At 43.2% G+C, this 25,400-nt stretch overlaps 1 protein-coding gene across 3 annotated transcripts in view; it reads left to right on the top strand.

Annotated features, from left to right (window-relative positions):
- LOC114428569 (receptor tyrosine-protein kinase erbB-4-like) overlaps positions 1 to 22,144 on the top strand; it is a 171,684-nt gene extending 149,540 nt beyond the window's left edge. Inside the window, exons 20-27 of one of the 3 annotated variants that reach the window (XM_028397123.1) lie at positions 637 to 819; positions 11,436 to 11,597; positions 12,481 to 12,556; positions 12,648 to 12,794; positions 14,016 to 14,113; positions 14,195 to 14,365; positions 15,548 to 15,833; positions 16,697 to 22,144. In XM_028397123.1, coding sequence (XP_028252924.1) covers positions 637 to 819; positions 11,436 to 11,597; positions 12,481 to 12,556; positions 12,648 to 12,794; positions 14,016 to 14,113; positions 14,195 to 14,365; positions 15,548 to 15,833; positions 16,697 to 17,517 — 1,944 coding nt within the window. In that variant the 3' untranslated portion in view covers positions 17,518 to 22,144. Of the gene's footprint in view, positions 1 to 633; positions 820 to 11,435; positions 11,598 to 12,480; positions 12,557 to 12,647; positions 12,795 to 14,015; positions 14,114 to 14,194; positions 14,366 to 15,547; positions 15,834 to 16,696 lie in introns of all 3 variants that reach the window. The other 2 variants (XM_028397132.1, XM_028397114.1) reach the window with 2 other exon arrangements.
- Positions 22,145 to 25,400: the final 3,256 nt, after the last annotated feature.

Raw genomic sequence — 25,400 nt, 5'->3', positions numbered from 1 at the left:
CTGCCCTTAGGCCAAAGCTGGATATACACATCCTCAACCACTATGCAAAGAGGGAGTGGGGAGTGTGTGTGTGTCCTTGAGTGTTTTCGAGTGTGTGTGAATGAGAGAGAGTCTGAGTGTTTTTCAAGTAATGACAGTGCAGTGCATACACGCCAGGAGTATCAGTCCTCACCATTATAACACTTCATCACCAGCATACATCCTTCTACTTGCAGCTCCGCAATAACAATTACCCAACAGCGGAGTCCCAACTGTTCAAACCTCTGCGTCCATCTGCTGCACGGAGACACGAGAGGGACGCCAAATGAAACAAATGAAAAGCAGCTAGCATAATCGGGCTAGCTGTTTTAATTGTGCTGGTGCAACATTTAAGAAGCTATGCTAAAATATATTTGAAGAGGGCAGTGATGTGTTTGATGAAGGAGAATACTCCAGGCAGATGCCATGCATGCAGATACAGTCCCACAGGTCTTCATTTATACAGCTGACTCCATCTCCAGTAGGATGTCTTTGGAAGGCAGTGGAGGGTTAATAGATGCGCGGTCAGACACACTTAAGCCGGTGATTTGTTGATTCAAAGAGAGCAACACTTGTCTTAGTTCCTCTCTGTCCTCCACTCCCCCTCTCACCCAGGAGGCCCTGATCATGGCCAGCATGGAGCACCCCCACCTGGTTCGTCTCCTGGGTGTCTGCCTGAGCCCCACCATCCAGCTGGTCACCCAGCTCATGCCCCACGGCTGCCTCCTGGACTACGTGCACGAGCACAAGGACAACATCGGGTCGCAGCTGCTGCTCAACTGGTGTGTCCAAATCGCAAAGGTAAGCCACGAATCTCCTTGCTTTATTCTTTCAGGAAATAAGTGGCACTTTCAAAATAAAAGCCCATTTTTTGCTCGATAAACAAGATGTGCCCTAACGCTATTTGCACTAAGGGGTACGCGGCCAACTATGCTATTTACACCCAGGTGTCAGGTGTTCAGCTCCGAATCTCCTTGCATTATAGCTACTTTCTGCAAATGAGTGACACTTTCAAATTAAAAGCCCATTCTCTGCCCACTAAACAAAATCTGCCCTGAACCAGCAGTACGGCTTGAATTATTGTGTGTGCTTTTGCTTACCCAAAGAACATTTGTGTTGTGTTTGCAAATGAAGGCGCCGCAGCCAGACTGCTTGATAGTGTAACTGCCGGGGGAAGATTTAACTTCTCTGAGTTATAACTCTGGGATGGCGGGGAGGGGTGCTAGGCTGCTATTACGCAGGCAGACATCTGCTGCAACACAGAGGCGTCCCCTCCTCTATCAGTTCTGAAGGCAGAAAAAGATCTGACACAAGTTGCTGCTGGTGCTAATCAGCCTGATAGGATTTTAGACAACAACTGTTATATTTCGTTATATTTCATGCTTTTCTTACATCATATATAAATATCTTTGATGGTTTCACAACACTGCTTCTTCTGCACTGTAGCTGCTAATCAACCAAAATTTGCAGAATTTTTGTCATGACTACTGGTCCCACATTTTCCACTTGTGGTGCATTATTAGAAAGGATTCTGCTTGTTTCCATGCTGCCTTTCTATATCGTGTGGCAACCATAGTTACTTTGGGAATCTATAGTAGGAAAAATGAGGCTATGCAGACCACTGTGCTTTCTAAAGCCTTGCCTTAATCAGCCAGAGTGTTGGAATTGATTCATACTAGTGAAATGCAGAGATTTCTCTGGTTTCATCGGTCTGAGACAGTGATGAGAGCTTGAGATCGGGAGGTTCGTGTGGGAGGGCTTAACCCTTTAATCCCCCATGATGGATGATTCCCATGAGCTCGATGAGCAGGTTACTTAAGCGGCCACTTATTGCTGTAATTGGATTCGATTTCACCTGTGGCAGCAGAAGGGGAAATGTCAGGCTCTCGGTGGTCCTGTAAGTTAGGGAGAGGAGATTATTTAGAACTGTCCTCAACCCCACATTGCGCTGTAACCTTCACTTCAGTAAATAGACACAATGAGATTGATTATGCCTATTGGGAGTTGCAATTGTTGATGAAGCTGCAATATTGATTGAAAATCATACATCGATTTCCTGTGAATACCTCGGTCATAGCGGCCTGTCACAGATCCTCCACCACATCTCCTTGTGATATTTTTTTTTTCGTCCATGTGTGCTTTGGTGTGCGCCCAGGCACATGCCAGCATCTGTTTGAGCATGTGAGCTGAGTAAATAATTCCGAGTCCTCTTCTCTGAGTGATCTCTGAGCTCTCAAGGTAATGATGGGGAACCTCTCCTCCAAAAGAAAGAGCATCCTTCAGAAGGGAAGAGGGGAGAATAATTTTCCTCCGTCTACAGTTAGCTTTGGGAAGGGTGTTGTTAAGATAGAGGACGGATAATAGTAAGAGAGGGAGAGAAGGTAAGAAAAATAACAGAGTTTAGAAAAAGAAAACGTCTTTGAAACCTGCTGACATACACAGTAAATACCACTCTCATGTCTCTGCGCTTCCTTTACAGGCACATAATTGCGACCAATCTAAAAGATAAAGGTCACATGACTGACAAAAAGGCCCGTATATGAGAATAGATCAACATGTATGCTGTTTGCACCATTCATCAGAATTTTTTCTTATAATTAGGACTTTTTAAATACTTTAAATCCATTTTAAGTTTTCCTACAATTCTGGGGAATCTTCTCAGAATCCAGACTTTTTCTCACAAGTTTTTAGATTTTTTTGATTTGAGTCTACTTTCCTGCTGCCTTACAGTCTCCAAGACCAGACATGGTCATTGCTCTTCATTACCTCTTGAATCAATGAATGTAAACACTATTTAGCTGTTAATAATTGCAGTTCACAGTCTTCCACATAGCATAGAGTCAATAGGGAGCCTACTATACATCACAAAGTGAATAAAGGACTGTCAACACTATTATAGTGGGATGTATAATTACAGCACTGCAGGAACCGAATGGCAGTATAGCAGATCACACCTGTATCTGACTGCACCACGTCGGCTCTGGTAGAAATAAGCACAGCTCTCTGTTTCTCACTGTACTGTAATGTTATGGCAGTGTGCCATCCCAGCCCCCACGCCCCCCAACCATCACTGGCACAACAACAGCACAAACACCAGCCGTATGTGGGCTCTGACCCGGGCAGGTGACTGCTGCGCCACAAATTGATTGGCCGAAGCCTGTCGCCAGGCAGTGACTCTTCATCACTGAGTGTTTTGGGCATTGAGATAATGGCCCCCATTAATCTGCAAGCCACACTCAGGGCTGTTCCACTCCCACTGCCACACACACACACACACACAAAGTGTGTGTGTGTGTGTGTGTGTGTGTGGCTCACATAGCTACACACACCCACAGAGGTCTCTTTGGATTTGTGTGAATAGCTGCTAATTTATTAGTCTCGTTTTGCCCTTCTTTCTTTTTCCTTTCCTTTCCTGTCTTTATGTTTGTGTCCTTTTTTAGTGTTTTTTCCATTTTTTTCCTGTCTTCCTTTATTTTCCTCCCATTTCTTCTTCTTTACTTTTATTTTGTGTCTCTGGTTTTTCAGGTTTTCATGTTTATTTATTTATATCATCATATTATCTTTCCTGTTTCTACTCATTCCTCAGATCTTGTTTTTATTCTTTCCCTTCCTTTCCTTTCCTTTCCTTTCCTTTCCTTTCCTTTCCTTTCCTTTCCTTTCCTTTCCTTTCACCTACTGTACAACTCTGGATTTCCCATTCTAGGTCACATATCCTTATCTGACCCTGCCTGTGTGTGTGCAGTCATTCACAATGAAAAAATGGCCTCCTTCTTGCCTTTTCCTATATCTCCCTCTTGTCTCCATCTCCCCTTTATCACTCTCTGACTGAATCTCACTTCTTCTCTCTCACACACAGACACACAAAGAGCATTTTTTTCATTAGGTTTGGATTATTAATGGAATAATTAGGATTTGGATGTATTTTAATGAACAAATCAATCACTGAATTAAATATGGGATTGGAGCTGAGTGTATGTGGGGCTACAGGAGTCTTTTAATTTGGCTCTCTCTCCTCCCCTCTCTCGCTCTCTGTCCTCCTTTCACAGTCTCTCTCCTCAGGCTCCGTATAATGAAAGTAGAATAGATTCAGCAAGTAGCTGTCCCGCCGGTGATATGATTGGCCTTGGCATTGAGGCCCCGGCTGGACAAGGGTCTTGATTGTTTTTTGGGGGATTGAGAGCATGCATCTAGGCTGCGCTGAGTCAGTTAGCAGTGAGGCAGTGTAGCGATCGCATAAACACACCCACTGGCGAACCTGTGGACTGACATGAGCACAACATGCCCTGCAGGAAAACCTTTCCTGATAGATTTGTGCTGTGCTGTCATGCCTCCAAATAGCGTTTTACAGATTGACAGTGCTAATTACGGTGCTAATATCTGACCTTGGAGGCCTGAATTTAGCACAAAATATGCATCTAAGCATGTGCAGTGACATAATTGTTTGAATTTTACAGCGCTGCGTTTATGTGCACTGCAGTAGTTTTTTGGCAAAATCAGCACCAGCCATCACTTACTCTGTGTGTGGTAATATTCTCCACATCAGAGTGTGTGATTTGCATCCCACAGCAGTTCCCCAGAGATGCCACCTGATGTCAGGAGATCCAATCTGGTCAAGCTTAGCGTGGAGGCCTCTGTGTCATTCGCTTCCCTGTAAATGCCTCCCAGTGCTGAGCCAACACATTTCTCCTTTACTCATTAGCCAAGTCTTTACACCCTCTCTCCTATATATCCCTTATGTGTTTTTGCCATTCTTTGCTTTGAATCACCTCATGTCATCTCAGTGAGAGAAACCTGTTACTTTTGATTCTTTTAAATCACCTTAAAAGAACTGTTGTTATCTATTTTTCATCGTCTTTTGAGCAGAGACTTTAAAGCAACTCAGCAAAAACATCCACAATAACATGTGGGGTTCCACAAAGATTGATAGTAGGTCAATTTCCTGTTTTAATCTACATATGACACCCCTTGGTAAATTTATACAAGGTAAAAAACTGAGGGCTACAATATAATAACTCACATGTGCGTATTAATCCATATAGCTAATTGTACTCAGGTGCCAAATACAAATCTGGAATGTTGAAAGGATAAATATGTAGTAACCTGGATATTTATGCATATATATGATGAGTAGCTTGTAGCAGCTGTAGCTTAAGTGTAAACATGTGTATCGGATATTATTCTCTGTAAACTGTCTAAAAAGACTTCTGGCAGCAGTGATATGATTCACTTTCTTTTATTCCACTCTGTGTTTCCCTCTAAAACACTTTACACTAAGTTAAAGTGAATTTATTACTGTCAGCACACTATACGGTGGTGATCCATGCGCAGCACTTCATTTCCCCGGGGCTTCATTAATAATGCAGTCCCACAATTCTTTGCATCCCCGAACTTGTCAGAAAGCACATCACGCCGCGATTACCAAACAATCCATAATGCTATCTTACATGATAAAAAACAAAACCAACTAATGTACACTCTTCCACACACAAAGCCGTCCCCAGGAGAGTGCACACGTCCCTGCTGATACAACAAAACGAGGGAGAGCATGGAGGTGATGAGGAGAGCAGGCGGTGGAGAGATAAGCCCCCCGGGTCTTTCTAATTATCTGTAAGGATCAGCAGTGCTCAAGGATGCATAAGGGGAGGGATTTGACTGCCAGATCCACTGGGAAAGGAAGGCCTGATTGGATCGGTCACCTCTTTCCATACACACTCATGGCGGCTCAAGACGAGCCTCATTAGACACAGACGTATGTGCGCATGCAGATGAACAGCGGCGGGATTCTCCTGCACAACTCACTGCATAAAACTTTTCATTTTTTTCCTATTAGCATTTTCTAACTTGTCATTTTAATAAAACAAGCAAAATATTTCCATTAGGTTGCGAATCAAATCAATTGGGTGCAATTGAGTTTTCATTTTACCTTAGTGCCGCTCTGGTCATGGGACAACTGATTTCATAGCTGACCTCAGGTTTTTAGCAGCAATTAGCTAAGAAGATAGTTTGAAAGTTTGATTTTAGGTCCAGACCCCTTTGGTGAATATTATCAGATGCTGATGATGCTCTGTTTTGTCTTCTTCTGTCGTATTATGCAGGGTGTTGGGTTTTCCTAACGAGAGGACCCAGAAGCAGAACAGAGGCAGAGGGTTGCTTAAGTTCAGTTTAATGAGAAAAGAAATAACAAAAGGCGAATCCAAAAGGGATCAGTTCACAAAAGGCTATGCTGTTCGGCGTGGCTGGCTAGGAGCTGGCTGGAGGAGCAGTCAAACAGGTTGGTTTCCTGGCAAAGAGAAAGAGGGAAACAGTCACTGAAAAAGGCTGAGAATGCTCAGATCCACGATGAGGAGAATTAGTTCTCAGGAAAAGCTGTAACTGACGAGTTACCAACTACGTAGACAATCCAGCGTCGAAGCAGAGAAGAGCTCCGGTATAAGTAGAGAGCAGAGATGAAACGAGGTGCAGGTGTGCCAACCTCCAGCCAGCAGGTAACCACGCCCAGCACTTCTGAGGAGAGACATGCCTCCAAGAGGAGGGAGAAAAACAGAAGTCAGCACAATCATGACAACAAATAAGGCCCAATCCCCATATCATAACACAGGGTCAAATAAGATGCCTTTTTTCAGATAATCCCAGTGCATTCTGGGTGTTGAAGTTTGTACTTTATTTGCCTTAATATCATCAGAACAATGTGTTCTTTTCCATATTAGATGCAGCCAGTGGGCAGGTTGAGTCCACACCATAATTATCTACTGTGATTAAAAGTTATAACTTCTCAGCAAGAAGCCCACAAATTACAGGCAACATGGAGTGGACAGCTTTGTGAGTCAAAAAAGGATCAGATGTCCTCATTGTTCCCCTTCTCTCTCTCTGCTTACTTCACCTGGCGAAGTCAGGAGGCCGCGGAGCCGAAGATGAAACCCATCATTACCACCGCCTACAGGCTATCTATCTCCAAGTTCGCAGGGTCTGACTGGAGGAGCTGTTAATTGACGCTCAGGCCACACTGTCAACCTCCGTAGTTACAAATGCTGGCTGATTTTTACATTTTTTATCAAAAATTAAAACTTGTTTGCCTCTTTCAATTATGTCGCAACAGCCAAAAAAGAATTATTGACATTTGCGCATGTAAATTTGCCAGCAGCGGTCTTTTATTGCCTGCACGGTGACATTTTGGATGGATCTCTCTGTCCCACAGGGGAGCTTAGATCATGGCAACAGAGCTTAGATATTTTTGTTCCCCTCTCTCCAGGAGAAAATATAATTAAACATTTTTTGTAAGAGGGGAGTTGCACCCTACTCCACACACACAGATCAGGTTGATAGATAGGTACAGTTTCCTGCTTTGTGCTTCCGGAATGGCTCAATGCGGAGCAAATGGGCCTGCAACACTGACTGCTGCACCACCGCCGAGCTGTCAGTGGCATCCTTCATTAAACATCAAGACCATCCTGTGACTCAGTTTGGAGACGATAATTCACCCCCTTTTTGTATTTCAGCACACATATTTTAGCTCGTCCTCACTCCCATTTGTCTCCCACACACTCGCTTTGGAGACTGCCAGCTCTGTGGGAATGGCTTCCATTCTATCTCCGGTGCGGCACGCGGCGCATGACAGACGACCACCTGTGCCACCTGAGCGTAGCCATTGTGCACGCTCCTTATCGCGCCGGTCCCAGTTCTCGGCGTGCGGACAGTCCCACATTGCTCACATTGTTGTTGCCTCTTCACCCATTCTGCAGGAGCTGGTGGGGGTTTTCAGTTTAGACCCACAGCAGCCTTATCGCTCCCTCTGGAAACAGGCACCTCATCCTCTGGTTCCTGTTTTTTTTTCCTGCTTCTCTCAACATGAATTCCCAAATAAACCGACGCTCATAAATACTGCACATGTTGAGTTGTATCACTCAAACTATTAAACAACTGATGAGTATGTTGCCTAGCAGCAAAACCGCTCCATTCATGCCTGGTTTTCATCCGCCGAGTCAGATCACCAGCCTTACTTTTCTTCCCAACAAAAAAAGGTTGCTAATAGGTCACAGGCCTGCCATGACCTCGTCTGCTGCGTGCTTTAGAAGACTTTTAGCCTCTGTAAACAATCCAGGAGCCCACAAGATGAAAAAAGACCGTTGGTCTTGTTTAAAAATTAGATTTTTACCTCACTCAGTAGCCAGCTTCAGATCAGAGTAGGATTCGTCATTATGTATGTTATTAGCCATCACTTCTTACACCATGGGTAGCTGGACCTAACAAAATAATCCCTTGTTAGCAAACAAAATAAGCTTAGCCAGCTTGATTTGTTGTTAGCTACGCCCTCATGTTAGCTTGCAAAGTAGTTTAGAATATTTTGCTGCATCCTGTCCATTGTCCTAATTGCTTACAAAAACCATGATTCACTTTAGCTTGCACCTGTTTGTATCAACTGTGAGAGTTGATACAAGCATCAAGGAAGTGATACTGTTACTATGGTTACCTACATGTTAATGCACCTTCAGCATTGATTTAGTGTGATGCTGAAAGGAACTTTCTAGTAAATAGTCATGTTTACATTCACCGAAACAATGTGTACTGGAGGTGTAACAAACGAAGCTTCCTTCCTCATAAAATATTTAGAAACCTGGAAGCTGGGTTGCTTATAAGCAGCCAACAGCCACAACATTAGACCCACCTGCCTGATGCCTTCAAGGGGTGAACGTGCTCTGCAGCTACACCCATATATGTGGCACCCATTGTTGTTTTGCATGCAGTGTGTGAATGTGTGACCATGCTGACTTGTCCTCTCTCACTGTTTCTGCAAAGGTCTCAGCTAAACATAATGGGCTTAAAGTTGTATTTGGGATGTGCAGCAGTGTAGCTTGTGGGCCCTTAACCTTCATGCTCTGATGTATGTTTGCGTGTGAACAGGGTTTGAATGCATGTTTGCTGGGACTTGTGGCCTTGCATGAACATTTTATTTTGAAAAATGTTGAAAAATGTAACCAGATGCCCTTGAAATCTCTTTTCCGAGCCTCCTTCCTTTCACTTGTATGCTACATTGTTCGGACTCACCGTGTCACAGACTTTAAGATGCACTCGCACTAAGTCCACAAGGGCTTAGGTCCGTCTCACTGCAAATTCAGCAAGTGCTTAAGAGCTCTGATATGAACTTTAAAAGCCAGATTGGCCATGTCAGAGAAAACCTGCAGATGTTTCAGGACGAAACGGACATGCTCCAGGATAGAGGTATTTCAGGCACTGTTTCCTCAACTATGACTTCATCTGTAATTCACAGAGAAGCCCCTGAAGAGGTCACAAGAGCTTTCACTACCTGTCAGAAGGTGTTTTTCCACTGCAGGAACTAATGGGCTGTTTGAGGCTTGCGTGCTTATTTGTGTGTGTTTGTGTGTTTTTTTTATCAGCTCTACAAAATGATGGGCTTTTTTTTAGATGTACCTTTACATTTGTGTTTTTCCACTGCAGGGACTAACAGGTGGTTTTAGGGCGGCCTTTTCTACTGCAGGAATCACTGTGGTGTTTTAGAGTGACATGTAAATTTGTTTTTACACTGCATGTTCTAACAGACTGGTCATTTGTGGGGTTTTTGCACCAGGAACTAACTGGTGGTTTTACCTGTGTATCTGTGTTTTTCCACTTCAGGAACTGCTTGCACAGGACTGTTTAGGTTAGTTTGTAATATTGCACTGCAGGAGGGAGCTGTTTTAGAGTGGACTCTTTTTGTTCTTTTCTACTACAGGAACCAGTGGGTGTGAATATATATACTGATACTGATTACTGATATAGTAATAGTAGGGCTGTTTGCAGGTGAGAATAACTGTTCCTGTTATGAAATATTGCGCAGTGCTGCAGACCACTTCAAAAAGATCTGGTTGTTCCTGTAATTCAGGGCTGCTTTCAGATGAGAATATAAGCCCCTGACATGGTAAAGTACTGTGGTACTATGAAAGTACTATGGGTGCCAATACTTCAGTGGAAAAGCCTAAAGAGGTAATGACATCCATGGTGGTGCATTAAAATGATTAGAATGTTGTCAGATTTAATTACATATCTGCGTGTATGATGTACAGATTGTGTACTCACAAATTATCCACAGACCTCTGGGGATTTTAACGCTTAAGCAATGTTAAAGTGCCACAATCAGCAGGACCCTCTCGACCTGAAACGGTGGCTCCCCCCACACACTCCACTGGGACGCTGCTGTTTACCACACAGGGTGGCTGAAAATTAATTGGCTCCTTGAGTTGTTGTACATTTCCCCCCACCTCCCCCCCTCAGAGCGATAGCCTCCCCTCATTGCCCTGTCACTTTAAGTCGAAGTGTATTAATGGACTGCGTGGGCCATTGATTCCTAATTTCTCTCGGCATAAGGGATAAATATTGCATGCTCGTCTTCGGGCTTATTGTAATCAGCATTGTTATTGATCGCAGCCTAATTTTGAACTTTTTCAGGGGAGTGTTGTCTTCATTTTTGTGAGGAAAGAGTGAAACACAGACAGAAATATTACAAGAAATATGGCGGTCTCTGGGTGGTCTCTGTTAGTGTGTGTGCGTGTCAGTCTGTCTGTCTCCGCGAGGCCGTCGGATGATGGATGAGGGCTCAGCTAGCGGTGAACCAGGCGCGATCGATTTATCCTCACATTCATCTGGGAGGAGGCAAGCACGTCGGCACACACACATACAGTATTTTCACTGTAAGCATTTCAGATGGCCGACGATTCTCTCGCACCAGCGGAGGCACGGCAGGCCTTGGTTAAAAATTTTTCATTGTCTGCTGAGTACAATGACTGCCTGCCTTCTCACCAAGGTGTTTGTATTGATCCTCTTGCAAAGTGGCATCCACTTGTTTAACACTCAGCCTAATACACTTCAATTGGCCTGTCTGCCTGTCTCACAAAAAGGGTGCGTGTCTTCATATGTGTGTAAAATAGGTTTTTGTGCGCCCATCCAGCCCATTGAGCAACAAATTAAGCAAAGTTGCCGCTCAAGGCTTTGTTGTATTGCTTTCTTTCTCTCTCCTCACTGGCTTTGCTCATCGGGTGTTCCTAATCAGTGCTAACAGATCGGTAAAGCGTCCACTGTCCTCTCAAAAATGGCCGACATCACAGAGATAACAGCTGCTGCTGAAGTGATTGAAAAGCAATGCTGAGTTAAGAAATGTATCACTGTCACATCTCCTGAGTTTTCCTCCTTGTCAAAGAAGAAAAGTTTCCTGACAACATAAGAAGCTTCTCTGTCATGTATATGAGGTATAATAACAATGAAAGATGTCTGCATCTTAATGATGATGACAGTTATGACAATAATTTTATGTTACAGCTGACATTTAGCGCATCACCGATCTCAGCTTGCTTCAATCAGGAAATATAAAATGATAAATGGCTCCGTCTCTTCTCTCTCTCTCTCTCTCTCTCTCTCTCTCTCTCCAGGGGATGATGTACCTGGAGGAAAGGAGGCTCGTCCACAGGGACCTGGCGGCCCGGAATGTGCTGGTGAAGTCGCCCAATCACATCAAGATCACAGACTTTGGCTTGGCGCGGCTGTTGGACGCCGATGAGAAGGAGTACAACGCGGATGGGGGCAAGGTTGGTGTAAGTGGAGGCGTCATTGTGTGTGTGTGTGTGTGTGTGAATGGATGCTACAGAGGTCCAGAACAGACAAAATAAGTTCCTTAACATTTTTGTTGCAATACAGTCCCACCACTAGATGTCACTAACTCTGAACTCCTTTAAGTGTGACGTTAAGGCCTCAGTCCAGAGTCCTTGCATGGTGTTTTATTTTGAAAATGGTGGCCAGTTGGTGGCCCAAAAATGGCAAACAGTTGTCCACAAACTGGAGATATATCAATTTCTTTTATATCCAGTCCATAATAATCAATATTTTGTGCTTGTTTTATCGACAAATATGTAAATGAGATTCTTACAGGCCGTGTTTGGACACAGTATAAGGTGATGACTTGGAGCTGGGGCTGCATTTGGTTCCATCTCGCCAAGAAAAAAGCATTGAACTTTGTTTTTGCACTATACAATTTGGAGACACTTCATCCAAACAAATAACGGCGCCGCAGTTCCAATCACTTTGTTTTGTTTGGGGACCCAGGCTACATTAATCAGGAGCCCCTTCTCTTTGCCTCGCCTGAGATTTACTATGCAAATTGTCCCTTTATTAAATTGGCCTGCTGCTTCTGAAGGTGCCTGGGTCAGATCGACTCTGCAATGATGAGTGAGGGCTGTTTTAAGAATAGAGCCTTCCTGCTCATGTACATTAGAAAATCACACGTGCAATACAATCTCATTTAGCATCTTAAAAAGCTCACTAAACTATTGATGAACGCCTGCTTACACTGATCAATCGCAAGACTTGAGTAATATTGAGCAAAACTATGCTTGGAAGTGCTGTCGATTTTTAGATATCTCCCATAAAGCTTTGCATTTCAGGTGTGAATCATTAAATGTGCCTTTGTCTCCCCCTCAGATGCCCATTAAATGGATGGCTCTGGAGTGTATCCACTACAGGAAGTTCACCCATCAGAGTGACGTGTGGAGCTACGGTAGGTTCAGAAGAAGGCTTAAGCAACCTGAAAACCCTTTTTTATCCTCCTCCTCCTTTATTTGCATTTTCTCCTCTCTCTTCCACGCCAGGAGTGACCATCTGGGAGCTGATGACATTCGGAGGCAAACCGTACGACGGAATCCCCACAAGAGAGATCCCGGACATCCTGGAGAAAGGGGAGCGCCTGCCGCAGCCGCCAATCTGCACCATAGACGTCTACATGGTCATGGTGAAATGTGAGTAAACCCTCACACACACCCCTTCTTCTCTACTGAATATCTCTGGCAGTCTTGCTCACAGCAATGTGGCTCAAATGTCAACAAAGACTCCACAACCTCACCTTTCAGAAAATATCGACAGTTGGTCTCTGTGATCGCATCAAATCTAAACATAATAATTATATTCTGTGTGTCCATCTTCTCACACCAAGAACAGTATTTATAGCCAGCACCTAAAATGACCCTTGATATGATATGATACCTTCATCAATATCCCATTGTTCGCTTACAGCCATATTCATATTCATGCAATAAAAGAGTAGATAATTAACGCTGCAGTGAAAGGGAGAGGATGTTGGTGTGAGTGACAGAAAAGTCCACCACAGCTGAGTTCAAACGGGGTGGAGCAATGACTAGACTGGTACGAGGAGAGATGGCCAAGCAGCCAGTAGCTGGCACGGTTCAAAGAATGGTTTGGCACGCACTGCCTGGACCGCTTCCTGGAAATATGGGAGGGGGTCGATCCCCTCAGCATCCGCATACACCAGTACCAGGGTTCAGATTGAGGGAGAGACATAAGAGAGTCTGGGAAGGAGGTGTCCAGATGGAGGGTGACTCCGACAAGGGTGTTGCACAGAGTCCCCATGCAGAGGGCCATAAAGCAGCAGCTCATCTTTAGATCCGCTCCTCTCTAGCCTTGAAACGAAGCCTCCGAGCTCCGCTAATGTCTCAAAAGATGAATATTAAAAGCGCTTTTATTAAACTACAACTCATCTGTGACACCTCAAGCTGAGCTGCAGCAGAGTGTAAACATGATTTAGAAATATAAAAACAAAATTACATGCTTCTCCGCTCTCACTGTGTTGTGTAACACTGCTGCTACCTGTAGCTGAGGCACCAATAATGTTTGAAGCAGTGTAATTATGTAGCTCATTATTGGATGTTCTATTGATGTGCAGTCGTCATGGGAAGATTTGAATGTGCTATTCAGTGTACTGAAGTAACTAAGGCTGTAAAATCTAATACTATTTATTGAATGTAGATAGAATTCCTCTCTGTATTTTAGCATAAGGCTATTTGACTGGAGATAATAGAGTCCAGGTGGCAGAAAAGGGACAACTTGAACCCAAAAGAAAAAAAAAAGCTCCTCCTCTGAGTTGCCCTTGAGCAAGGCACATAATCTACTCTGTGTGTTATATGTCTGTATATTTATGTCACTGACCTCATTCTCTTCCTCAGGCTGGATGATTGATGCAGACAGCAGGCCCAAGTTCAAGGAGCTGGCGGCCGAGTTCTGCAGAATGGCCCGTGACCCGCAGCGATACCTGGTCATCCAGGTACATCAGCTAGAAAGATTCTCTTGCACACCAGGCAACTTAACCAAAATGTTAAGAAGTGTGTGTGTGTTTGTGATTCAGGGAGACGACCGCATGAAGCTGCCCAGCCCCAATGACAGCAAGTTCTTTCAGAGCCTACTGGACGAGGAGGACCTTGATGACTTGATGGATGCCGAGGAGTATCTGGTGCCCAGAGGTTTTAACGTGGCCCCTCCGCCGTGCACAGCCAGGCCCCGAGTGGACTCCAACAGAGTAAGAAGCTTGCTGTCCTCTATAAGTGCTCAAGGTTTTTTTAAGAACTTTCAATACACCAATGATTTCCGTTCCACTAATGACCCACCTCCATCATTTAAACCTGTATTCTTTACACTGCACGCTCCCCAGGCCCCATGTTTCATTACTCAGCGCCATAAGCAAATAACTGCCGCTCTCTTTGCTATGCAGGCTCACCACTCGGCAGTCTGCGCACCTTTACCCCCATGACCTATCTATTTGCCGCAGGCTTTTTGTTCCCTGACGACCATACATGTACCGCCCGTCCTATAAAAACACACATCCTAACCCTATCATTATTTGAAACACTTTTGATTATGCAGTCAGACTCATAGCATAAATCCTTATCTGTCCTGATTCGTACTTGAAAGGAAAGGAGATAATGATTTGCTTTGAAGAAGGGATGAACAGAGAAGTTTGGAGGAGGTTGATTGCAAAGAAGAGAAGACGAGTAGGTGGACAGATATAACCTCGAGACATTTCCTTTTTTTTTATCTGTTGTGTTTTGTAACTCTGTAATTGCTGCTTTAGCACTAGCAGCTGGCATGAGTGCAGAGGAGTTGGCCTGGATTAAATAGCCCACGGCAAGCTAGTACATCACCACAAGAAGCCCTTTGCTTCTCATGTCATGTTTTGTATTTTCTTGTGGGGTTTTTGTTCTTTTTTGAGGTTTCAGGTGTTCTAATCACAGCTTGCCTGGCTGCCCCTAACGCTCCCTCAAGGCTGATGACTGCATCAACAAAACTTTTTACTTCAACCGAGCACCAGCAAGGGTTAAAAGTTGCATTTCCTTTGCTGCTAGTGGCATAAAACTTAGACAAAGTTTAACATTTTTTTATTTGCATTTACGTAAATGGTAGACAATGTCGCAGAACACGGCACATCACTGCACAATCATTATTGCACATGCGAGGTTAAGTCTATTGCTAGCTTGCACAAGGTTAACTTGACTGCTTGTACACTACAAAGTTACTGCACTACAAGGCTAACGCAAGGTTAGCTGCATTGCTCAGATCCAAAACTCTCATTGGAGTGCTTACGTGTGCACATGTATTGCCTACGCACAGGATCAGGTTGCTAGTGCATAAGAATAAGTTAAAATCCTTGACATAGATAAACATGTATCTAATTGTCTCTATGCAACCACCCCTTTTTCATCAGAACCAGTTTGGATATCGAGATGGCGGTCCAAACCCTGCAGAAGGACCCTTTGCTGGTGCCCAGGCCTGCATGAACCAGGAAGCCACGGGCGACCCGAGTCCGTCCCCAGAGGACCAGCGCTGCAACGGCAGCCTGCATAAGAAGAATCTGAGACAGGCTGGAGGGGAGGACAGCGGCGGCCAAAGGTACAGCGCCGACCCCACCGTCTTCCTGGGGGAGAGAGCGTCCAGAGGGGATACAGATGAGGACGGATACATGACACCGATGAAGAACAAGAGTTCCTCAGGTATGATCAAGTCTACTTTACTGGAAAATAAGGTCAGCAGCGCTGCAGGGCATTTTGTAAGCGATGAAACATAACTGTAATTAGGAGCCACAGTGCAGCATAGATAATATAAAACGTTAAAACACCTCATCATATTAATTCCCCTGTAATCTACAAAACACCACAGATCTCCATGATTAACTGCACTGCAATCACCGGAAACACAATTTAAATGTAAAACAAGAATCATGCTTCGAATCCCAGCCTCTGTTCTGTCATCTCACAGAGTAAATACCATCTTTTGTAGTGCAGTCATTTTGTCTGTTCATTTCATTCCATCCCATTGATTAAATTCCTGCAGAGTTTTTCCATTCTTGCGGTGTATGTCAGCTACTACTACACAGTCATGTTTTGCCTTTGATCGTAATTCAGTCCATCAGCCCTGCTCACGCACGGCCGTCTTTGATTTTTTTGAGCAGCTCAAAATACAACAAAGCCCGCAGCAAAATGCATCTGATGCAATGTCAAGGAGCGGAAGAGTGGGCAAAATCAATAGGTTTCTCACCCCACTATTACAGCACTTGGAAGCAGTGAAGAAGGGTCATTTGTTGGCATTTTCACCCCCCGGCAGATGGAGTTTCTAGTGCCAAAGAACTGCTGGCAACTTGCCCATCTGGTCCTGAGTGGCTGCCATTATCGTCTCCATCTCCATCTCCTCTTCTCATTAGCGAGTGATCTCTTTCTCCTCTCTCTTTCACTTTTCATTTCCTTTGTTTTCTTTTCTCTTGATGCAATTTCTGTGGAGTTTTTTCTCTGAAACTGCTTTTCTTCTTCTTCTTCACCTTCCTACCCTCCCTCTCTCCCTTTCCTGGTTCCTGCTGCAGAGTATCTGAACCCCGTTGAGGAGAACCCCTTTGTATCACGGCGTAAAAATGGCGAGATCCACGCCTTGGACAACCCAGGCTACCACAGCACGCCCAACAGTCATCCCAAAGGAGAGGACGAGTACATCAACGAGCCTCTCTACCTCAACACCTTCCACAGTCCTGCTGAGCTAGGCCTGGAGGCCCTGAGGAGAAATGGTCTGCCGTTACCCACCATGCCTCCTTCTTCTATCTCGACAACAACCTCAGGCTCCCACCTCCCTCTCACCATCCAGACCAGCCTGCCCCACTACCCCCTCCCCACTGCCCAGCCATCTCCATCTGGCATGCCCTGCCACCACGCTCCGCCAGCTCACATCCTCCACGCCCACCACACCATCAAACCTGCAGGACAAGCTGGCAATCCAGGTGGCAGCTTGGTCCCTATGAGCCAAGCAGGAACTGCTCCTCTAGTCCAGGTGAGCCAATCAGGCAACATGTCGGCCACCATCGGGCACGGCAGCCTGCCAGCCTACCAGAGCCACGCCCACCCTGCCAGCATGCTGAAACACGGCGGGCAGACGTCAGGGAAAGCCAGTGGGAAGAAGCTGAAGGTGACCTTTGACAATCCAGAGTACTGGCAGCACAGCTTGCCTCCCAAACCATCAAACCAGGCAGCACCTGACGGAGCACAGGGAGGTTCTACTAAGCTTTTCTATAAGCAGAATGGACACATACGGCCGGCGGTAGCTGAAAACCCTGAATACATGTCCGAATTTTCCCTGAAATCCGGCACCGTCTTGCCACCTCCACCTTACCGGCAGAGAAACACTGTGGTCTAAGCTCCACTCAGAAAAACCTGATCCAACTCCAGCCTCCAACAACCCGACATCCTCTTTGGTTCCTTTTCATCTGCTGTCAACTGTAGCAACATCCGAAGGTGGCAGCGTGAACCGAGCACTTTCACCGAACCCAGCCCAGTCCATTTCTGTTGTGTAGATACAGACTGTGCTCCAAGGTTTTCGGCAACACAGCAGTGGTGCATCGACACATAGGGGACCTGAACTCACTGCCAGCCGGAACAAGTTGTTTTCATTTGGTGTTTTTCAGCACAAAGGTTCGAACTGTATTCCGCTGAGGGGTGCCAGTGAGACGTGAGAGGTTTTGTGGACGACCTTGCAGAGAGAGAGTGATACAGAGCACTCCTCAGTCAGTGATTCCGCCGTCAAATATGTGAAACTCATCTCATCCTTCTACTGTAACTGCTGTGATACTGTGATGGCCAAAACTACAGTGATGTTTCACATTTGTAGTTGAACTTTTTAACTTCACCCGACTGCTGTTTTGGTGTTTTTTGCTCGACTGCTGCCTCAAAGTAGAAGGGAAAAATATGTTTTTATACACACTGGTTGCAGATTTTTATACACTGGTTTTTCCCGTTCAGATCCTAAACTCAAGATGAGCGAAGAATGGATTGCTGTGAGGATAGCAGTATACAAATAGAGTTGATTAGATCATCCATAAAGCAGCTGAAGTCAACATGGGGATGGGGGGAGAGCTACAGAGAGGGGAGGGAAAAGTGCATACAAGCCGGTTAATGAAGACCTCAAGGAATGAACAAGACAGCACCAGCAGAGCACAGTAAAACAGAGTACTTTTTATGTGCTTCTCTGTGTTTGCATCAGTGTGATTGGGATGAGTGTGTGCGTTCAAGCCAGCTAGGGATATCTTTGGCAGTTAGAAGTTTATTTGAGTGGTCAAACTGCATTTCATGCATATAGGAGACAGTCTGTCTTACAGGGTATGGAAGCAAATTGCATTTACTTAACAAAAAAAAAGGATTAAAAGTTTTTTTTTTCCTGATAAACAAAATATTCCACCCAGAAAATACTCTGCCAAAAAATAGAAATAGAAAAAGAAGGCAATTATATATATATGTAATACCGCTAATTTTCTTTGATTTTTTTATCTTCCACATCTCCAACTCCATTCCTATTTTAGTCCATCCATTAACCTCACAGATTCACAATGACACTTTGACTTATCTGAATTTGTGAACAATCTTTATAAACCGTTAAGTTCACGACCTTTCCCACGTTATATTAACACACACATTATTGCACCTGAAGCACAGCGATGCTGCATGCACCTCTTCAGTGAATGTGCCATGCGTATAATCATCCATCTGTAGTTCAGAAGTCCATTTTGAACTACATTGAAACAGGAAGCTATACAGACATAATTATCACCTTTTCAGTTGTGCAGCTATACCAACATTCATCTTTTGGTCATTGGATTTTCAACAGTCCAAGAACTGCTATAGTACATTTGAGCACTAGAATGCCCTACTACTGGACATTGTATGGTCTTGTTACTGTTTTTTAAGTGCAGCTGTAGCTTAAATTGTACAAGGTGGGCCTCTAGAGGATAGTTCTGATGGTCAAACTGCCAGTCAAAGCTGTTACAGCCATTATTCTTTCCACTAAGCCATACAGAACAACTGTGGGTGGGGAAAGCTTCCCAGACTCAGAAGACGAAACCTGTGTGGTGTTGTTTAGTCTCGAAGGTCCTCTAAAAACCTTTAACAAGACTGACATTTTCCAGTCTTTATTTATGGAGCATACACATTGCTTTGTCATAGTTTCAACAGCTTTTCATCATTCTTATGTGGCAGAGCCCCCGTCTGAGCTCTTATCTTATTTATTTTGTGTATTTAAGCGCGTCTATGCACACGTGAAGCCGTGTACGTTTGTTCTCCCCTCGGAGCACTTTGATCGGGTAGAAAGAAAAGATTTCCACTTGTCGTTACTGAAATATTCAACTTGTTTATCTGGTCGTTTACCACTTCAGAGAGCAAAAGCTTTAGGTTCACAGAAGGTGCTGAGGTGAAAAACATGTTTAAGGTGGTGCTGACCAGCTTGAAGAATGTCCTTGTTTCCATGTTTTTTTTTCTTGTTGTTTTCTTTGGCTTCAAACAGTATTTCTAATGCTGCTTTGATGATCTCATGATTTATTGATGAAGGAGTATTTTGTAGTCCCTTTTAAAGCTCTAATTCTGTGAAACAGAGACAGCATTTAATATCAATGTGAAATATTTATATCGCGTTTGAGCTTATTTACACTGAGCGATGGAAGCGACTGCCAAATCTGAATTTCAAGGAAATAGAAAAAGAAAGATGGTGGAAAAAGACAAACACATGCCCTGAATTGTACTGCAGACCCAAATGATGTGTTTGAATCAACAGATTGAGAGTTGCACCTGTACCTTAAGATCTATATTATTTGTAAAGTCTTGTTTCCTGATTTTGTACTTTGCCTTGGTGTTGGGGCTGAATTTCCTGCTGCTATGTGTCTCAGCCTGAAACACCACTCTTGTGGCAGTACAAAATTGTGCCACGGCAACACTGGTGTTTACGGTACAAACCCAGTGTCACACCAGAATGTGTAAAAGGAATGTTGGTCCACTCTTTTCCTGTGGTTCTACTCAATTAGCTAGCAAAAACACAAGAAAGAAGTAAATTAACCTGAAAGATTCATTTTTAAGGTAACCAGCACCCACCGTAACGCCACACCACACAAATGTAGGGATTTTAGAGTGTGCCACTCTATCATTTATGGTCCCTGCTTGCTTACATTTTGTTGACAAAATTAATGGTTTTATTTTTGGTTAGCATTCATTGTGTGCCACTCTATCATTTTTAGTCACTGCTCAATTTTAGTTTTAGCTATCCCAAAATGTAAACACACAAAGCTTGTTTTTTTCAATGTTGCCATGAGCCAGAAGTCCCACACAAATGATGCCTCATTCTTTTTACTTTTATACTAACATGCCACTCTATCGCTTCATCTCCCTGTTAGTGGTTATTTAAAAAAAGATCATCATCAATTTAAGTTATGGTTAACATAACTCACACAGGTGAATATTTATGTTGCTATGGGTCTCATTAGCTAAAAACAATAAACAACATGAACAATTTGACCAAAAAAAGCAGGTTTTCGCTCAGTTTTATGTCGTGCCACTCTTTTCTTTCACCTTTAGCACCCGTACATTTGGCTTACAGGTGAAATATATACTTTTTTTAATTGAACAAAAGCAATCTCTTGTCAACTGGTGCAAAAAAAATGCATATTTATGTATGTGCCACTCAATCATTACTTGGTTTAGCTTTGAGAAAGGTGGACTGATGTAGCTATTACACATTTTCTGTGAGACTGGGCAGTTCTAACTGTATTTGTTTTTGTTTTTTTTTTACTTTAAGCCAAGGTGCAAAGGTATGTAGCCATGTGCTGAAGTAAATCCTTCATGCTTAGCAAGCTGCAGCAGTCTACTGTATAGTAAATATAACATTGCATGGTACCCAAAGTGAGTGTTTAACTGCCCTCCACCTTTGTATCTCTTCACTATTTAACATTCTGTCCAGCGTGGGACAATTTTTTTACCGAGTTCAGTAGCACAAACTGGGACTTTCATCAAGATTTATTTGTGTGTGTGTGTGTGTGTGTAGTACCCCTTATATAGTCTTTTTAATAATGAGTTTGTCTGTATTATGAGGATGTACTTTTTTCCACTATTGTGTTGTACATTATTTAACATGTTTGTAATTCTAGTTACATTTTTGAGTTCATTTAATTGCGCAAATCATTACTTATTCATTTTTCTGTGTTCAGTATAACTGTACAGAATTTCTGGAGGGGTTTCCTCCAAAATTTATCTAACACACTTCAACAACAAATGTGAATAGTATTTTTATAAAGCACTGAAATGGCCGACGTGGTGAATTTGTAAATAAGGAGGCGATGCTTTGAATTTATATTGGTCTTCTCTCCTACTGCTGTTCTCTCCTGCTTATAATGACTTGTACAAAAAGAGCCGTACATATTTGCTTTATGTAAGTGACTAATGGGGATTTTATTTTGAAAAAAAAAGTGCTTGTTGACCCTTTTCCCATGTGTTCAGTGGGCCCTTTTCCAGACTTTTGTGGCTCCCCTTATGTAACGTTTAGGTGAACTCTGTAAAACAATGTAAAGATGATGGTGGGCGGGGACAGGGGCAGTGAGTGAGTTAGGGATGGGCAGGGTCTTCGGTCCATTTGAACCTGTGTTTACGTTCTCCCTGATATACATTTCATTTGTCCAATCAGAAGAAGTACCTCCGTTTCCTCGCTCTTTCTAATCATCATACAACTGAAACCAGTGCTGCCAACTAACCTAACCCAGATGAACCGTGTGACCCTCTCTGCTTACTTTCTACTGGAAGTATTACTGAGCCAAGTCGTCCTCTTCTCTAAAAGGCAGAGCACAGCCTTCACAATGCAGCCATGTGATTTTATTTTGCATGCTTTTAAAGGAGACATATAGGAGAGAAGCAGGCCACTCCTCCCGTTAGCGTTCCATACCTTCCCTCAGTCCTCATTGCCGACTATCACTATGAGTACTTTCAAACCATGCCCAAAGCTTTATATCATAGAAATACCCATCCTCATGTTTGTTACATGAATCTGTCAAAAGTATATTTTTAATTTAATATAAATAAAGATCAATTCAGTATCTGTGTTTTTTTTCTTGCACCTGGAAGCAGCTTTAGCAGCAAGTATAGCTGAAAATCCAAAATAAATACCTCATAAACACATGAATAATGAAACAGTTCCACATAAAATAAATAATTAAGGTGTGAATGCAATATGATCTGGCAATAAATAAAAAAAAATACGTATTCGCAAAAAAATAGGCAAAAAGTTGCAAAATATAATTTAAGAATTAACATCAATGGGTTTACCTTACAAGGCTATGTGTGTGTATAATACTGCCTTAAACATCACAGTGAAGTTACTTTTATCCTTGTTTTAAGTAGAATATTAGCTACTAGAGTATACATCTGGGACTGCGACATAGCCCTGTTAGGCATTCTTTGTCTTTTCAACCCAGATCCCAGGTTGCCTTCCTCGACACGACACCCCGCTGTCCGTAAATAGAGCAGAAAATGAAAGCCCCATTCAGATGCCGTAACGCGCACGCTAACGGCTTTAATAATAAAATTTACCAGATGGTGTCTTTAATTAAGACGGGGAAGCTCTCAAGTCACAGCGTGCTCATTTTGACCCGACTCCTGCAGAAGTTGCACTGGAGACACCAGATTCTGCATGCAGCACACTTTCATGCTCAAAAGGACTTGCAGATGAAGACCAGCTGCATCAAAAGGTCCGCAGTGTTCTCTCTGCAGCCTTCCACAAGCTTCGCCTCAAACAGGCTAATGTGTGGATATAACATTTTGCTCTCGTTTTTCTCGCACCCCGTGCTGCGATTAATCCGCTGTTTACCCAAGTGTTGCTTATGTAAACTGGCATAGGCAACATCGTTTGCTATTCTCCGTGTGCTGCTCCACTCCCAGGCTTTCATTTCAATCATAAATAATACAAAACTGTCCAATGGCAGAATATGAAGTTTCTGAAGTCACTGCTATTAATACTAATAAGGCAATGGGGTGCTTTAAGTAAACACTGTTTATGAGCAGAATTCTCTCTCTCCATTAGTTTCCTCAGAGCACTGAGACTCAATTAGTAAGCAAATCTAGTTCCACCATAGTAATTCATAGAGGAGGCTTCTGCTGCAGAGGAGCACTATTTGAACCATTTCCAGTATATTCAAAATCTATATTAGGTCTGCCTGTACAAAAATTATGCCACGTTAAGAGAATTTAATTGATACTCTCTCCCTTTCTAACACTGAACTTGCATAATAGACATATTATCTTGAACATTAAGAACACTTCCCGACAGGACTTTGCACATTATCACCCACAGCAGACACCAAAAGGAGGGAGGTCAATGTTAATTTGGCAACTGCCGTATAACCATTTGTCAATGTATTACAAGTCTCCTTTAAAGCCAGTGTTCCGGTGAAAAAAAAGAGATGTGGGTGGAGCGGGTAGGTGGAGGGAGGGGGGAGGACGTCGTTCGGCTCCATCCCGGAGGCCTGTAGCAATTATACTTACAGCTGCCCTGTACACCTGTGACATAGCTCGGTGATGGCAGCTCATCACCACTGTTTAATTGCAGTGTGTCACCTTGACAGATCCCCGCGCCAAGGAGATGCAGGCGTGGAAATGGCTCCATGAGATCCTTGATCTTTCTTTCATTGTTATAAATCCAGATCTTGATTATTTATTCCTTCTTTAATTTTTCCATGAAGAATGTATATTGCGTTACACAGTTTGTGTACAGGACTTTTGCCAAAGTTGCACCATGTTCCATACATCCAATATTTCAAGTGTCACTCTCCTATATTTCAAAGATCCCATTATTAGTGACCTTTGCTTCCAAAGTCCAACTTTTTCATTCGATTTTTGCCTGTTCTTTATTCACAAAGTTTGTTTTTACCAGGGCCCTGGGTTTCCTAAGTCCCTAAAGTCATTTTTTGCAGTATTTTTACAATTTACAACAGGGTCCTATGTTTCCAAATTTTAAGATAACTGGCTACTTCAGCTAACCCAAGCTTTATGTTTACATTTTCTCCTGATTCCTGAAGAGTAAATATACAAAAATAACAAAATATTGTATGTTCAAATGAAACCGAACCACAATTAGGCAATATGGACCTGCCAAAAACTGCACTTCCTCAAAATGGCAACTTGATAGCTGGGTCCAAATAGGAAGTCAACCTCTCAGAGTTCCACATTTTGAAACAGCAAAAAAATACACACATTAAGATTAAGATTAAGATTTACTTTATTAATCCCTGTGGGAAATTAAGTCGCATGTAGTGCATTTTGAGTGTACTACATGTCTTGACTGCTGGTGTCTGTGATGTGTCTGTGTGTTGTTCTCTTATTATGCATGTTAGCTTTACTGTGAGTTTCAGATTAAAAGCACAATTTAGCCATCATGACTAATTTAGAAGATGAGTGAAAGTCTCCACTGGCCTGCGGAAATATTGACAGCTCATGATGGTTGTGGATTTAATCTTTTTTTTTCCTCCTCCATCTAACCTCTGACTGGTCAGATCCATTAAGATTATACCAAGTATGATTTCTGTGACTAAAATCTGGATAAATTCAAGTGTGTGGTCCTGCCGTTTGATTTAATTAATTGTACAAATTTATACACACAGTGCGAGTTGTTTAATGGTTTTAGATAAGACGTCCTAATCAGTGAGTCATTAGTATTTCTCAGCAATCCCATGCAGCTACAGTAAAAGATCATTTAGTGCAATTTATGTCCTAATATACGTGATTGAATGTACCCGATTTAGAGTTAAACTGCAGGCGTTTTTGGTGCTCGATCAGCATTTTTTTCCAAAACTTGTGGGATATCCTAGCTCTATGCCTGAGGCTCCTACAAAATACAAACCCAAAGAGGCCGATCTGCAGCCTGCTGCTAGATGGTCCAGTCTATAGCTGAGGATTACCATGTGGAAAGAAAATGAGACAGGAAGACAACTTCCTTCCCGTGAGGTAACTTTTCCACACAGCATAGTAATCAGAGCAGAGACGTCAGCTGAGGAGACAAAAAAAGCGAGACAAAGAGACGAGAGAGGCCAAATGGAGGTAAAGGTTGGCCACAACAGCCTAAGGCAAACTGCCAGGGTTAGAATCACCTCTGGGAAGATTGCTGGAGCTGCAAATGAATGAATACGTTGTAACAATGCTGAGAGAAGCATCAGTTTATCAAATGATTTATAAAAAAATCTACAGGATTATACAGCTGTTTCATGCTAAACACTTTTAGCG

The sequence above is a fragment of the Parambassis ranga genome, chromosome 2 (genome assembly GCF_900634625.1).
Source record: "Parambassis ranga chromosome 2, fParRan2.1, whole genome shotgun sequence".
Classification (NCBI taxonomy): Eukaryota; Metazoa; Chordata; class Actinopteri; family Ambassidae; genus Parambassis; species Parambassis ranga.
The sequence above is the reverse complement of the archived record's forward strand: the minus strand, read 5'-3'. Positions and strand labels throughout refer to the sequence as shown.